This window comes from Saimiri boliviensis, chromosome 11 (assembly GCF_048565385.1).
Source record: "Saimiri boliviensis isolate mSaiBol1 chromosome 11, mSaiBol1.pri, whole genome shotgun sequence".
Lineage (NCBI taxonomy): Eukaryota > Metazoa > Chordata > Mammalia > Primates > Cebidae > Saimiri > Saimiri boliviensis.
The window spans coordinates 108350045-108366032 of record NC_133459.1 but is presented as its reverse complement, the minus strand read 5'-3'; the positions used below and the strand labels follow the sequence as shown (position 1 = coordinate 108366032).

The window sequence follows — 15988 nt, the reverse complement described above, 5'->3', positions numbered from 1 at the left end:
TTTGCTTGTTCGTTTATTATTTCTTCTCAACTATGCTGTAAGCTTTAGGGCAGAAATTTGAGTCTTGTTGGTCACTGCTGTATCCTTTGATCCTAGATACAAGTACATGGCGGGCATTCTGAAAATACATTGAAAAATTTCGACCATAAATCCCTGGTAATGCAGTTGTTATGTAACTGGTGATTTGAACCAATATCAACTTCTATAGCAGGGTTACTCTGGTCATTTTTTTTTTCTATGACATACCAACCCATTTCACGTGATTCGAACATTTATATATTGGTGGTTTCTCTGGAGAACCTGAAGTAGTACAACTAAATTGTGTGTGTGTGTGTGTGTGTGTGTGTGTGTGTGTGTGTGTGTGTGTGTTTTAGTTTGATCTTCCACCTGTTGTTTGGAGTTAACTAAATTCCAGAAATATTTTTAATCTGGTACAGGTTCAGTCCTGAAATATTTGGATAATTATATTTTTTTATCATTTTAATGCCACCAGTAGTTCTCTTTCTTTTACATTGGCATCAGCCTCTTTTGCATCTCACATAATTAATGATAAGAAAAACTCAAGTCATGTAGAAAAGCTCTTCAGCTTCACAGGCTTGTATATCTCTTTGACCTCCTACATGCTGTTGCCATTTACTAGAGTATCTTTTCTTTCTTCATTGGCTAGTTAGCCTTTCTTTAAGCATTCCTGTCCCCAGGGAACTTTCTCCTATCTCCATTCTGCTATAGGTCCCCCACTACCCTGCCATATTCTCTCCTTGTGTCTTACATAGGTTTCTGCTGTGAGACATGTCATACAGTACTATAAATATTAATAAACATCTTTGGGTCCTCCAGTAGAAAATATTAAGCACTTTATAGGGGTAGAAACTGCAACTTTAGAAAACACTTTATGTCCAACTTTTAAAATAGCACCAATTACAAGTTATTTATTGAAAAATTACTTACCACATAAATTCCAATAGTCCAGTCTATCCCATGTGATAATTTAGATCATTGAGAATCTTTATTATCTCAATTAATTATATTCTTCTTTAATAATTTTCTTTATAAATTTTCGTAAAACTAAAAGCAGTTCTCAATTATTTATAAAAAATAAGCTAACCCAACAGCACATTTTTTTTTTCTCAATTACACGTTAAAGAGGCAATCCTGGTTATGTTTTAAAAGATGTCACTAAGCGATCATCATTTATTTGACTGTTCTTATGAAACATGCATTGGTTTTCTAAACAAAATTGCTTTCATTGGAAGACTTACCAGTGCCTTTGGTAGATTACATTTTGACTGATGATAGCAATGAAGAAGGAAAAGATAGAATCATACTCATCATTCAATTGAATCACAGGTAGCCTGCTTATTTGTATTTTCACTGCCAATTAAGGTAGATTACAAACCCAATATAAATAATTTTTCATCAAGTGCTTTGAAAAGGCCTATGATGGCAAGAAAATTAAATTCTTAGGCCGGGCTTAGTGGCTCACACCTGTAATCCCAGCACCTTGGGAGGCCAAGGCAGATAGATCACTTGAGGTCGTGAGTTCCAGGCCAGCTTGGGCAACATGGCAAAACTGAGTCTCTATAAAAAATACAAAAATTATCTGAGTGTAGTGCTGCACCCTTTTAATCCCAGCTACTTGGGAGGCTGAGGCACAGAATTGTTTGAGCTTGGGGGTCAGAGGTTGCAGTGAGCCGAGATGGCGCCACTGCACTCTAGCCTGGACAATGAAAGGACAAATGCAAGACTCTGTCTCAAATAATAATAATAATAATAATAATAATAATAATAATAATATGTTCTTAGATTGCAGGTGAGTCTACGGGCAGACTTTTACCCAACAACAAAATGATTTATTTTGTGTATTATAAATGTCAATCAGGGAAAACATAAACTTATCATGTAATTCAATTAGGGCTATGTGTAATCTAATTAAAACTTTCTTCAATAAGCAATTTTTCATTTCTATATTATCTATCTTCTTTTATGATATTTAAACCACACTGTAATTTATCTCTTTGGTCTTTCTGGTCTTCATATTCACAAGCATAGACTCTAGTATTATTTGCCTGATTATGTTTTGGTTTTACACATTAATTAATAAGGTAAATACTAATTATTACTGATACATTATATACCTTTTATAAGGCAATGTATTAGTTTCTAATGTCACCATAAGAAATTATCACAAACCTAATGGTTTAGAACAACACAAATTTATTACAGTTCCGGCAGACAAATACCTGAAGAGCATTTCGAGCTTAAAATCCAAGTGTCAGCCTGGCTGCATTCCTTTCTGAAGAGCCTCTGGAAGAATCAATTTCCTTTGGCTTTCCAGCTTCTAGAAGCAGCCTGCATTTGTTGGCTTGTGCATCCTTTCTCCACTGTAAAAGTGTATCTCCACAATCTCTGCTCCTGTAACCCTTGCTGCTTTTCCTGATTCTGGGCCTCCAGTCTTCATCTTAAAAGGACCATTTTGATTATATTGAGCCTACCCAGAAAATCCAGGGTAATCTTTTTATCTCAAGATCCTAACTTTAGTCAATTCTACAATTTCCTTTGGCCATGTAAGTTAACATAGGCACAGGTTTTGAGGATTAGAATGCAGACATCTCTGGAAGGATATTATTTTGTCTACTATAGTCAATATACTATTTTTCTTAAGTTTAGCAAAAAAAACCCATAACATAGTAGAAGTAAATATCACTGGAAGGTATAACTCAGTTTAAAAAGAAACTTTCTCATAATTATTTCTGTTTAAAAATAAACTCAATTCCTTGAATACTGTTAGACTCCCCAGTATTAGAAACATATAGTCAGAAGCTAGATAACCATCCATCAGTTATGTTATAGAGAAGATTCCTGACTTTTATGGAGATTTGAAATAGAGGTCCTCTTTATTTTCTTATAATTTTAACCATCTTTCTTGTTTGAACTTTTGTGAGATAAAGAGAGTAGAAACACAATGTCATTTACTCGTTTATCTTTCAATTAAATTTGTAAAAACTAATGAAAAGGAAAGATATTCTCTATCTTTCCTTTTCATTAGTTTTTACAAATTTAATTGAAAGATAAACGAGTAAATGACATTGGAATGAGCTTACATATTTTTGTATTTAATTGTGTCACTAAATGTATTCAATAAATTGCAATGATTTTTCTCCAAAACTTTAATTCTGATTTTCAGCCAAATAAAAGCAATATACATTTTTACCTTTAATTTAATCAATTTGAGAGTGAAGTAAAATGAATCAGAAAATGATTAACTATATTTCTAAGAGTTTGATGTGCCCCATGTTAGGATAACCACCAAAAGTATAAGAGCATTTGGTGTTTCAACATACTCACCTTGTACCTGAGGAAACGGAAACCACAAAACCACAAAACTTGCCCAGGGCTATACAACTAGATAATAACAGAGCTGATAGAAGATTCCTGCTTTTATAACTCCTAACTTGCTACTCTTTCCACAATACTATAAACTTTTTGATATCCTACTTAGTATATTATTTTCTCTGATTTGGTATGATTTCTCTCTTCCTTTATCTCCATTTTGTATGCTAAATTAATATTATTTAGGTTGAGTTGCTTGAGAGGGAAATAAGGTCTTTTCCAATATTATTATATACAAATAGACAAAATAAAATCAAGCTTGTTTCCTCTTTCTCTGCAAAGTTAAGACCTAAGTTAGTAAAGGAAAAGGAGCTTGATGATGTTTTCTTGCCTTTTCCTTTCTTCTATTTATTCTTTCTAAGAAATATTAAGATTAGTTGAACTAAGCAGATCTTGTTCCAAAATTGAATGCCAGCAGTAATAGAAGGGTAACAAGATCTCAGATTAATTAATATACTCATTCTCTATGTAAGGGGTGTGTAGTGTAGGAAGCAATAAAGTTAACAGAAATATTTAAATACATATTGGCAAATGAATCCATCAATTGTAACAACTTAAACCATCCCTGATGTGTAAACAAGTAGCTTTCCTCAACTGTTTTTCTTTTCATTGTATTTGAATGTGCTCACCTCCATGCTACACATAAATTTATTTATAATTTTATCACTTAAAATCTTATTTTATTGTTGTTTTAGAACAAATATTTAGATACGGAGTCTTATCTTGATTTGACCTACAAGGAAGTCATGAAGCTTTGGCATCAATGAGGAGTGCAGTAAATAAACAATGAACTCATTCAATTCACTTGATTCCTTACCCTCAAGTATTTTCTATTCAGTTTTTGGTTATTATACTACAGTAGCTATCTCTTTGGTATAAGCTTCATTACTCTTTACATAAGCTCCTGCATATCCCTTGAGTACTTTAAAATTAATCAAATTAAAGTCATTTTATTCTCTGTGTCTAGTACCCAACTTACAAAGAGTAGGATATATCTGTAGCATCTATAAATAATAAGTATAATAAGAAGTCTTCAGTGAGTCTTGAGCCAAATAATATTTCAGTTTATTTTTACTACAGTGATATGTATGAAGATGTCATTATGACAAAAAAACATGCTAAGTGTAAAAATAATGACTGTTGGTCCTGATTTCAGATAAATAATTCCCTATGCAGCCATAAACATAGATCACTTCCAGAAGTGATGGCATCTTTTGTAAGTCATATTTTACCAGTGACATTTTGGTGCTAGTGAATCAACATTTCCAATACAATTCTCTGTTTGAAGAAATCCTGCCATCTGGAATTGGTCCCTCTAGTAATATTATTTAAATCATCATGGGGTAATGCTTCTTAATCACCTTCAACTTAGTTCGAAAAATTAAAAGGATTGTCTATTCAATTTATGTCCTCCCTTTGGGGTTATCTAGATTGCTGTTTATTCATAATATTTAAACAATTTTATTACTGACATTTTATTCCAGAGCATTTTAACCTGCAAAACTAATCAAACATTTAATTTCTGATACTGTTTAGATGTTACAGACAAATCTGTAATTCTGACTGAATCTGACTCTACTATACCTATATTTGTTTTTAATTATTAAAAATATATTCTTAATGGTGGTGCTGTGTTCTTAGAATAATGTAGTAGAAATATGGCTTTTCTTTATATGACACAGTGCCATTATACATGTATATAGTAAGAGAAAAATTTAAACAGAACATTTTAGATCCTAAAAAAAGTCACTCTTTCAAAAGAGATGGAAAACTATAGCTAATTTACTAATTTATCAAGTAAAGCTAAGCCTTTACATAAAATAAAAGTAGTCAAAACAACATGTACACATTAATAAAATGTTTGGACTTATAAGTCCATGCAGATGAAATGGACACTTTGTAATAAGAGATATACTAACTAAAGAAATAAGAGGGGCTGGACGCAGTGGCTCACGCCTGTAATCCCAGCACTTTGGGAGGCCGAGGCGGGTGAATCACAAGGTCAAGAAATCGAGACCATCCTGGTCAACATGGTGAAACCCCATCTCTACTAAAAATACAAAAAAAAAAAAAAATTAGCTGGGCGTGGTGGCTCATGCCTGTAATCCCAGCTACTCAGGAGGCTGAGGCAGGAGAATTGCCTGAACCCAGGAGGCGGAGGTTGCAGTAAGCCGAGACCACGCCATTGCACTCCAGCCTGGGCAACAAGAGCGAAACTCTGTCTCAAAAAAAAAAAAAAGAAAGAAAGAAAAGAAAAGAAATAAGAGGATGTACTAACTTTGCCACCAAGCATCATGAAACACAAGTAATTGACCGGAGTATTAAGGTTGAGCAATCTAAAGAGCACGAGGATAGTGGGGTGTGCTGAGAATTAATAAGAAATTTAAAGAAACGTAATTTTTAGCATAAGTCAAGATAAGTAACCTGGCATAAGAGTTCGAAGTCTCTAAAGTTTCTTAAAATCAGTCTTACTTCACTGCCTCATGGAAAAATGGATCAAAAACATAGATTATATTCATGCATCATTTAACCTAGGATTTCAAGTTTATTATGTGTTCCTTGACTTATTTATTCTTCATGTATTCATTTTTTTCATGCAAAAATTACTTATTAAATATCTTACATGGATAAGGCACTGTGCCAGCTGCTAGAAGGAAAGAACAGGATGGTGCCCAAAACGCTAAACCTGCCCTGATTTATTAGAAGGGATAAAATACAATAAATGAAAACCTTACAATTTAGTAAGAGATACACAATAAATAACTACTAATAAACTATGAAAGTAGTATGTGTACACTGAATACTATTTCAAAAAAAGAATGATTAGAAATTGTTTTGCATTTTGGAGTAGGGAGGAAATACAAGTCAGCCTTTGTTCATGAACAACTATTCTGTGTCAGACATCGTACCTGTAGCTAATGGTACATGTATAAATAAAACATGATTATTTTCTTTCAGGAGTTCTTAGTTTATCAGAATTATTTCCTCTTGGGGTGCAAGGAATGTCAGCGAAGAATTTATGGAAGAAGTGGTACTTGAGTTGCATCCTAAAATATAGGTAAAATTTTGACATATGGAGAAAAGGGATAAAAGCTTTCCAGGGAGAAGCAAAACCATGAATACAACAGCATCTGCAATCTTCCCTCTAAACTTATTTTTATACTTCTGAAGGCTTGGTATGAAAATACCAGAAGGCATAGCTCTGTGATACATGCTTTACAACACCTTGTTTTTAAAGCAAAAAAGAATCAATGTTTTTGGAAAATTAAGTTTTTTATTATTTCAGCAACATTTTTGAATATTTTTATTAGGGCCATTGAAATTACTTGGCACTGTAGATAGAGATGGTCTTATGCTATTTCTGTATTTGAGATTCCCCCAAGTAATCTGAAATGTTTTATAGAAAGTAACAAAGATAAATTAAACCTCAGTATGGTATGGTATGCAAGTATTTTTAAACATTTTTAAAATATTAGTTGTTCCTGAGTAGAGTCTATTCTAGATATTACAATTTGCTTTTATATGTTTTTTATTCTTCACATTATTTACATGGGTTTAGTACAGAAAAGAAAAAAATTAACTCCGGAGCTACTGAGGTGGATTTGCTACTGGATGAGCAACATCAACAGAATATGACAATAGCTAATTGAGAGTCAAGGTCTATTGAAAAACGCTGTAGAAAACGCTGCTCTTCTACTAAGAAGAGCAGAAAGATCAATATAAGCAGAGGGACAGAAAGCAATCCAAGAGAAAAGAGTAGAGAAATTATGTTCCTAAATGTGATCTTTTCTCCATGATCCTCTGCCTTGAATATTTTGCGATTGAGGTGAGAAAATCCATTTTCTTACCTTCCCTCTTTAATATTATTTTTGAATCTTCGGGAAGAATTAAACTACTTTCTCATTAGCATAGTTTGCAAAGACATAAGAAGTCCATACTTTGCACACTGACCTAAAAAGCAGTTTTATCTGTTGGTAGATTCTTTGTTTAAATGTATCTTTCCCCTCCACGATCTCTTCTTCCTGATTAGTTGAAAAGTTATTTCCTTGATGTGGTTGGGCTTTGATATTATGAAACCACTCTTCGTGTTTTACATTTTTAGCTGAGAAACTTGTAAAAAGTGCCTTTTTTGGTATAATTATGATGTAAACTTGTAAGGTTGGCAAGTTGAAACTGGAGCTTCGGCCAGTATTATGGGCTGGTTCTGAGACACTATGCTGATAACTTTATACAATATTCACTTTTTGCAAAGCCGAAAAAAAGCAACAGCAAGAGGGAAGGAACATGATAAACCCTTTTTATTATTATGAGTCCTTAATATATGGTCCACAATAGACTTTAGATTTAGTTATAGGTTGATTGATGTAAGCAGAATATTTGCACTATACTTTATGGTTTAAATTACGTTTTCACGTATATTAATACGATAAGTAATTGTATAAGCTCAATTGCTATTATATTATTTTATTATGAAAACTGAGCTTCAGACAGGTTAACTCACTACTGAAAAGTTGTACCATTAGAGCTGACAGCCAATTCTTATTTCATGTCCAGCTTCTGCTTTTATACTGGTTTAAAAGTACAAATTTTAAAATTGTATATATTAAAAATATACCTCATGGCTTTTGATGCGTAAGTGGGGATAGGCTGAGTAGATGAATGACCAGTGTTAGGTGAACTAAAATGTTCAAGGACCACCATTTCAACATGATATTTTATATTGAAACAAGGGTAATGAGTGTTTATATAGCTTTGATATTGTCCTAATACTTTAATGCTATCAGGAAATAATTTCACTCAAATATACGGAAATGTACAGATTATCCCATTGATTCGCTGTACTTAATTTCACCTAACCTTCCAAGACAACAGTCTAGTTTTGTGTCTTTCCCTAGTTTCACTACTGTCAACTAAGTTGTGTTTTGTTTTGCTTTTAAGTAAATTGATGTTTAATAACTGTACTTAAATAGATCAGATGCAAAGTCTTACTTTCAAAGCTGAAGCTTTATCCAGTCTCACTTTTTTCTTTATACATTTTCTTAATACAAAAATTGAGGCTTTAAAAATAATTGCCAGTCTAAAATCTTTAAGGATGTGCCTGCCTCGAAGAGTCAGCAATAGAATATGAGTTACCTTTTATATGTAGTCCTCTCAAACACTTTTCTCATCTCTTGAATACACCTAATAATTCCTTTTATATGGGATACAAATTTTTATTTTACTTTTTCTTAGATAATTCTCAGTTAAACAAAATACTTACGGCTGAAGTAAGAAACATGTTGATTTTCAAACATACTAGATTCAGGAATGATCTCTTGAAGGAAGCAATATTTGATAGGTAAGTGGATTGAAGCCTGAGCATATGGATTGTGTATTTGCATACAGGAGGGAAGCAGAGTAATGAGGCAGAAAGTAGAAAATTTAAGGCTTTAAAAACGAAACCCAGAAGATGAAAACTTCATGATATTATCCAGGGAGGCTCATCCTCAGGTCTTACAAAGATTATGATATTACCGACTAAACTCAACAAAAGAATTGGTTAATTTTGGATAAATGTTCAGATATTATTAAAAGGAGTCATTCTAGAGTTTAACAAAGTTTTCAGAACATCTAGGCTCCTCACTCTATAGGTATAGACATTGAAATCACAGCTTCCCCAAAGTCACATATCTGTATATCATCAGCAGATGAGGTAGGGTCCAGAAACAAGGAACCTTGAACCTCCATGCTTCCCCCATCAGAGCATCGATCATCACAATATGCCACTTTGTAAAGAGAATAGTTGCAATGTTATAAGCAACAAGAATTTTAAAAGAAAAGCAATACCATTTAACTGTTTCAAGTTGCCAGGAGAAAGAGTGAGAGAGAATACTTCTAAAATAAAAGTTTAATTAGGTTAAGGAAGATGAGAATATATGAGATCAGGAAACTATTTGCCCTTTCGAAACATAAACAGGCTGCCTTGAACTCCAGTTTTTGCCATATTAGGGTTTACTGGTACATAATTACATGTCCTTGCCAAATGACAATCCATATTTTCTGTGCTAATTTGAGTTGATTCTGTTATGAAGAGGATGTCTCTATCACACAGGAGAAAATAGGACAGACAAATTTTTAAGGCGAATTTTAAAGCAAATAGTAATCTCAGTTTATGTCTCTTGCTTTTTTGCTTTTTCTCAACTTCATTTAAAAGTAGTAAGAACAAGAACTTTAATTCAATTTATGTATGAAAGCTACTCTTAGGCAAATTAAGTCTGATTATTTTCTTTAGCAATATCAAAATGTGAAGGTTGTTATGGCATATTACACTATGAAACAGTCAACAATATAATGATTAAAATATTCCTACTTCTCATCATGCTTATAGGGCTTTAAAGCAATTATCTTATTTAGGGCAAGAGATCTAATTGCCTGGGTTGCCTTGGACAGAAAGCACAGTTTGGTGATGGAGATTACTGCTGAATCATGGTTATATTTTATGTGGGTAGTGTGAGCATGTATCATGAAGATAAGTTTTAACATATTTCTACGTAAGAAGAGAGTAATTATTTCCTCAGTCTCAGCACAATTCCCCTGATAGGGCATTTTCTCATAATGACTCATTTAAAGTTTGCAGGCATAATGATGCATGGATATGGCCATGTCACCTCTTTTTAACTCTTCCCCAAATATCTGTCTGGCTCCAGTGTCAATGTTGTGTTTGAAACCTGCACAGCCATGTTTATATCATCCTATCTTTATAGTTCAGAGCAGAGAAATTCATGGTTCTGATTCACAGGTATTACTGTTTTGCTACAATGTTCAAATAATGGTCCACTAAAAATCTTCTTGCAACAGAAAGAAGTCCACTCTCCTACTATCAAGGTCATTACTGAAATCAATGCCTTCAGTTTAAAAGCACAGAGATGCCATCTAGCAGCCACCCTCAGAAATTCCCTACACAAAAACAGTCCTCCCCTATAAAATTGAGCAATAATTAAATTTCTATAAGCTTTCAGTGTTGGAAATTTTGCTTATAGAACAATAATTTGGCATATTGTCTATAATTCAAACACTCCATTACAAATGAAATTAACTGACATCTCTTAAAATAGGCAGTGAAATACATCTGAGTTTTCTAAAAAGAACCGGAAACTTACTAATCATAATTTAATTAAGAAAACATTTTACACAAACTTTCTAAAAGAAAAATTGATCATCTGTCTCTACAAAAATACAATTAATTAATTATTGTCAATTGCCTTTCTTTTTGGGAAGAGAATACCAATCTTGGCAATATTTTGATACAGTAAATGAGAGAAAAGAAACTAAGTACATGCTAGAAGTAAGCTCATCCTATGAACAATGAAACTTGGGCTATTTAAAAAATTTTAAAAACAATATTGACTTTCAAGTAACTTATCTTACCATAAGATGGCGATACTTAAGCACTTTATAAAATGCCATATAAGACCTATAAGCTTCAGTGACAAAAAAAAAAAAACAAAAAAAAAACAAAAAAAAACACTCAGCATTATAAATGTAAACATTATATGGTCTTCCATGAAACAAAATTGGCACTGTTGTTAGAAAACCCAGTTGTCTTCAGATAAATTAATATATAAGAGGTGCTTTCTAAGATTTAGATTTCCAGTATTTGATATATGTGAAATCCTATACCTTAAAAAAAATCCATTCAATTTTAAGAGCTCTTCTATTTTGCCATTTTGTGCTTATTAATGTGATATGTGTGTGTGTGTGTATATATATATATATATGTGTGTGTGTGTGTGTGTGTATTTGTTTATAATAAACAGAAAGTATAACAATATAGAATAATAAACTAATTTGAAAATCTGATTATGACATATGTCACTCCTAATGTATTAGTATGTAAAAAAGCAGCTGGTTAGCATTTCTGTTCATTTAAGTTTTATCACAAATCTTTTCTTATTTGTCCAAAAACTGTATTTTTATAGTGCTATATTATTGGATTTTTAATTTCACCAGATATAATTTGCTTTACGAATCCTGACTTTTAAAATCTAAGCCCTTAAATGACTAGCAGAATAAAAATAAAATTTTAGAAAATTCTTAATTTATAATCTAATTGACAATTATTTTGAGGACACAATGATGCCATCTGTAATTTTTTTGGAGGATGGGCAATATAAATATATGTTATATAAATATATAATATAACACAAAAGCAGATTCTCTTTATTTTTAAGCAGTATTTTGTCAAAAAGTCTCAAAACTTTTTACAACATTAAAATTACCTATTTTGAACATTTTAAAATTCCCTGTAATGTCTATAATGTAGACAAATATCATCTTTTGAAGAAAAAAACCATCGTTTGTTCTTTGTACACTGTATTGCAGTATGTAGAAGCTGAGAAAGATAGTTTGAAAAGTTAATGTATGCCTTCCCTGGATTTTTCAGCTCATTTGTGGCAAGGTACAGTTCATTTTGAAGAAAGTAAAAAGTTTCATAGCACTGAATACACACAAATAAACTCACCCAAACTAGAAAAGATTATATTGACCAAAAGTTCATTGCTTATTTTAAAAAATTGTCTCCATGTTTAACAGAAAATTATCTATATGTTTAATTTTGGAAAGAAAGGGGTGCAAGCAGCGAAGATATTTATGCATCAAAGATACCAGACAAATCAAATCACAAATAAAATTGTTAATGAAGCTTTACATTTCTGAATTTATTTTAAAGAATGACAAATAAAACTCAATTTAAGTCAAGGGACTTTTTCTGCAGTAACTTAGTGATTACCTTTGCTTTTTAAAAAATGTTTTACCAAGAATACTCTCAAATGAGATATATAATGGAATGTATTTTAAAGTTTTAAACAATATCATGTAAAAAGAGTGGCATTGGATAGAATGTGTCACTACAGGGTGTAGAGTCAGGAAGAAAAAATATTGAAAAGCAAGATCAGCACTTTAACTTAAGTGTAAAATGCTTTAAAGTTACATCTTTAAAATATTCTTTTAAGATTATTAAGACGACATTCACATAGTGTGAAGCTTTTACATCAATAATACCAGTACTTTCAAAGCTTTAAAATAAAATGAGTTTATTCTCATCAGTTCCCTCTAAAAATGAAAGAGTACAGATATAATTACAAATATATATGACATGATTCTAAGTTTTAACTATATACTATATTAGGCCTAGAAATATCACAACCACAGTATTAAATTATGCTTGGTTACATCTTAGTTCTATTCAGTAATAAAAGGAAACTTAATTTATCTACACTACACACATGATGTAAAGCTTTAAAAACAACTTTATAATATTCCAAAATATAGCTTTTATTAGTTTTACAGCATGACATCATTCTTCCTATAGTGTCAAATTGCTGTTGACCAGTTAAATAAGTAAAATAATACATTGCATCTCTTACTCTTTTTTCACCAGATGGCTTATCTCTTAATTCCCTCTCATTATGATTTTTCTTAGAATGCTGAAGCTTTCAAATTACCTCACTTTGTCATCAAGACTTTTCTCAGACATCATTGAAAATATTTGTCCACATTTGCCTGTCTTTTTATCAAAGGAGTTTAGCGTTCACTTTAATTGCCAGTACTAAATAAATTTTAAAGAGTTCAACATTTATGAGCTAACTCATCCTTCCTATTGCCCTCCTTAGTTTGTTAAGATTCTCACTTCCTGTTTCTTAACACTGGTAATCAGAACTTCCTCAGTGCCCACTATTTTCTTAAGGAAAAGAAAGAAGCAAACACAAGCTCCTTTCACCAACGCCTCTCAGCCATGGCAGGGAGTATAGCTCTGCTGCTCTGCCGTGTGTGTTATAAGCAGCATCCCAAATGTTTTGGACACAAACCGCAGCACGTCTGCGATGGGAGTATTATTGACCAGGATCAGCTGGAAAACGCTTCCCTGCTTTCAACAAAGAAACGGTTCACCATGTCCTAATACATGTTTATAAATTGCATTGTTTCCACTCGCAAACTCCTTTGAATTACCAGTCTGACTTAAAGAGAGCATTAAGCAGTTGGACACGGAATAAGCTAAATTCCCCGGAGAACCGCATTGCTCGCTGCCCATGTACATTTTATTTTCTCCTGGTCCCTCCCCCCCTCAGTAGGACTCTACCTTGAGGAGCTAGTCCTCCGGTAGTTCACCTTGTTATCTTCTAAGCAGTGGGGATACGCCAGGCCCCTTAAGGTAGCTGAAAGAGCTGTGTCTCGTGCCGATTTTGGCATATTTATTTGCATTTTTGGCAGGTTTGTAACATATTGCACGTTTATTTCAAAAGAGACTCAAAATATTGTTCATACCTTGGAAGGGTCTAATCCAGCAAGCAAAGACAGCAGCAGGAGATTGAGAAGGCTGGACGTCGCCCGCATTCTGCTCTGGGTTTTTGCCCCCTCTTTACTCTCTTTTATGTAGGCACTCCACTCACTGCAGAGACCTTTCCCTCGTCAGTTGCACTTTCTGCCTGCCAGTCAGAGCAGAGTGGAAGCAGAGGCGGCGGCAGCAGTAGCAATAACAGCAGCAGCGGCAGCGGCGGCAGCCGCCCTGGGGGGCGATCATTCCGCAGGCATTCTCAGAGCTAGGAGTCCGGGAGCTCAAGAGAGTGGGTTGGGCTGCAGTGGGCGCTGGCCGCGGTGCTGAAGCTCCTCCAACCTGCGAGCCCCAGTTTACCCTCTCCCCCGCGGCTATGCAGCCAGCCCACCTCAAAAGTTTTGACCCAAGGAATAGATAAAGGGAGTAACTGCTGAGAGAGGTGTGGAGACCTGGACAACGGATATGACATCACTACAGCTCCTGGGGGTTTCGGGGGGATATTTTGCGGGGAATTTGTTAGCCAAACAAGGATTGACTCTCGCGCTCCAGTTCCAGTTTGCCGGCAACTTGAGCTGCAGAGTAGAGTCAGCTAAATACAGGATTATGAAACAAATAGTGCACTGGAACCTTCTGCTGTCATTGACAGAGGACTTGATACCGTATTTAGTACTTTAAACAAAGTTTGCAGTGCAGACTATCAGTGTGTGTTTGTCGTCCAAGGCACACGATTTTCGGCTGTTAGAGATGAATGTGGTAATTTACAGATGTGTGCAGTCATTTATGAGTAGTTTATTGAAATTGTATGTTTTGATTAGGTATTAACGTATCTATCTAGGGATTTTGGTCATCTGAAAACACTATGCGTAAATAAAGAAAGAGGCTTATATTCTTCTTTTAGTTATAAATGGTATATTCCATTAGCGATCCCCCAACTGAAATATCCTCACCCCCACCATAGACACAGCCATATCTAGAAACATAGCTTTTCTGTCAGTCTGACTTGTGCTTTTACTTTAGGAAGAATTCACAGATAGATGGATACTGGGATGGGAAAAGTGATTATTTCTGTTTTCAAATACTTCTGTAATCTAGGGCTCAAGAAAAGGTAGAATAGTTGCCTCACAAGAGCAAAGACAGGGTAAATGGCAAACTAACTCTCTTACCCTGCATCATTTAACTTTACTTGAGCAATTTCATTTCTTTGAATATAGAAAAACTAAGTGTTCTCAGAAATATGAAAAGTTAGGTAGAATTTGGCAGCCACTCTGAAACATCCCTCTCGTAGAGTTATGTCTTTAGTATTTCCATCTTCTGTTGATTTTTCTAAAAATTATACTTTCTAAGGATTAAAATATATAAACTGGAGCTGTGGACATTGCTTTCTTTTACTTCCACATTTTTAAATACAGTAAATTGAGATATCAGACACATACCGAGTACAAAATCTCCATCAAACTTTCATTGAAAGTACATCCATTTTTAAATATAAGAAATCTCAATTAGGACTCAAATACATTTGAAAGTTATTGTCCCAAAGAATTTACACCATATTGCATCTGTTTTTATCCTAATATTATAAACGTGTGTATAGTTACTCGAGGTCTTTATTTTCTATAAACATAAATGGCATTAAGTTCACTATATTTAAAAATTCTTTCTGAAAAAATGGATCATGCATAAAACAGAGATTGTAAAATCATAGAAACGAAGTGAAATTTCTTATGATGCTGTTAATTTAATGATAACCTTAACAGTCATATTCATATTTAGAAGTTCCCATTATTTTCTAGCAGAAAAAGAAAAAGAACTTTTTTTTTTTTTTGAGGGGGCTTGTAACAGATACAACTAGAGAGTTGTACCACTCTTTGGGATAACCTAGAACATATTTGTCAAAGAGTTTTTTTTTCTTTTTACATTTGTTTCTTTAACCTAAACGTTTTCTATCTATCTACATCTACATATTTATCTATCTATGTATCATAAAATAAGCATAATTTTTCAATAAATTACACATAGAAATTATTGAAAATTCAGCATCCATTTTAAAATCTTTCACATGAATATCGAGATTGTAAATGAATTTGCAGAGGTGTTGTGACTGAATTATTATAATAGTGTATGTTTATTATCCATTCTCTAAATACATTTTTTGTTATTTTTATTTACACGTGCTATTCCCTCTTCCCAAGATGTCTTTTACCATCTTTTTTACATCTCTTCCTCTCAATTAGCAGGCAGTACCTCATAGTTGTTTGAGTAGAGGTAGCTGTATTTAACAGACACACA

The 15988-nt window shown here is 33.3% G+C and overlaps 1 protein-coding gene and 1 long non-coding RNA gene across 3 annotated transcripts in view; one reads left to right on the top strand and one right to left on the bottom strand.

The window, feature by feature from the left end:
- Positions 1-14181, bottom strand: part of OLFM3 (olfactomedin 3) — a 194021-nt gene extending 179840 nt beyond the window's left edge. Inside the window, exon 1 of the mRNA XM_010343804.3 lies at positions 13693-14181. Coding sequence (XP_010342106.1) covers positions 13693-13761 — 69 coding nt within the window. The 5' untranslated portion in view covers positions 13762-14181. The remainder of the gene's footprint in view (positions 1-13692) is intronic.
- LOC141580336 (uncharacterized) overlaps positions 1-15988 on the top strand; it is a 494168-nt gene that overhangs the window by 389993 nt on the left and 88187 nt on the right. The window lies entirely within an intron of this gene.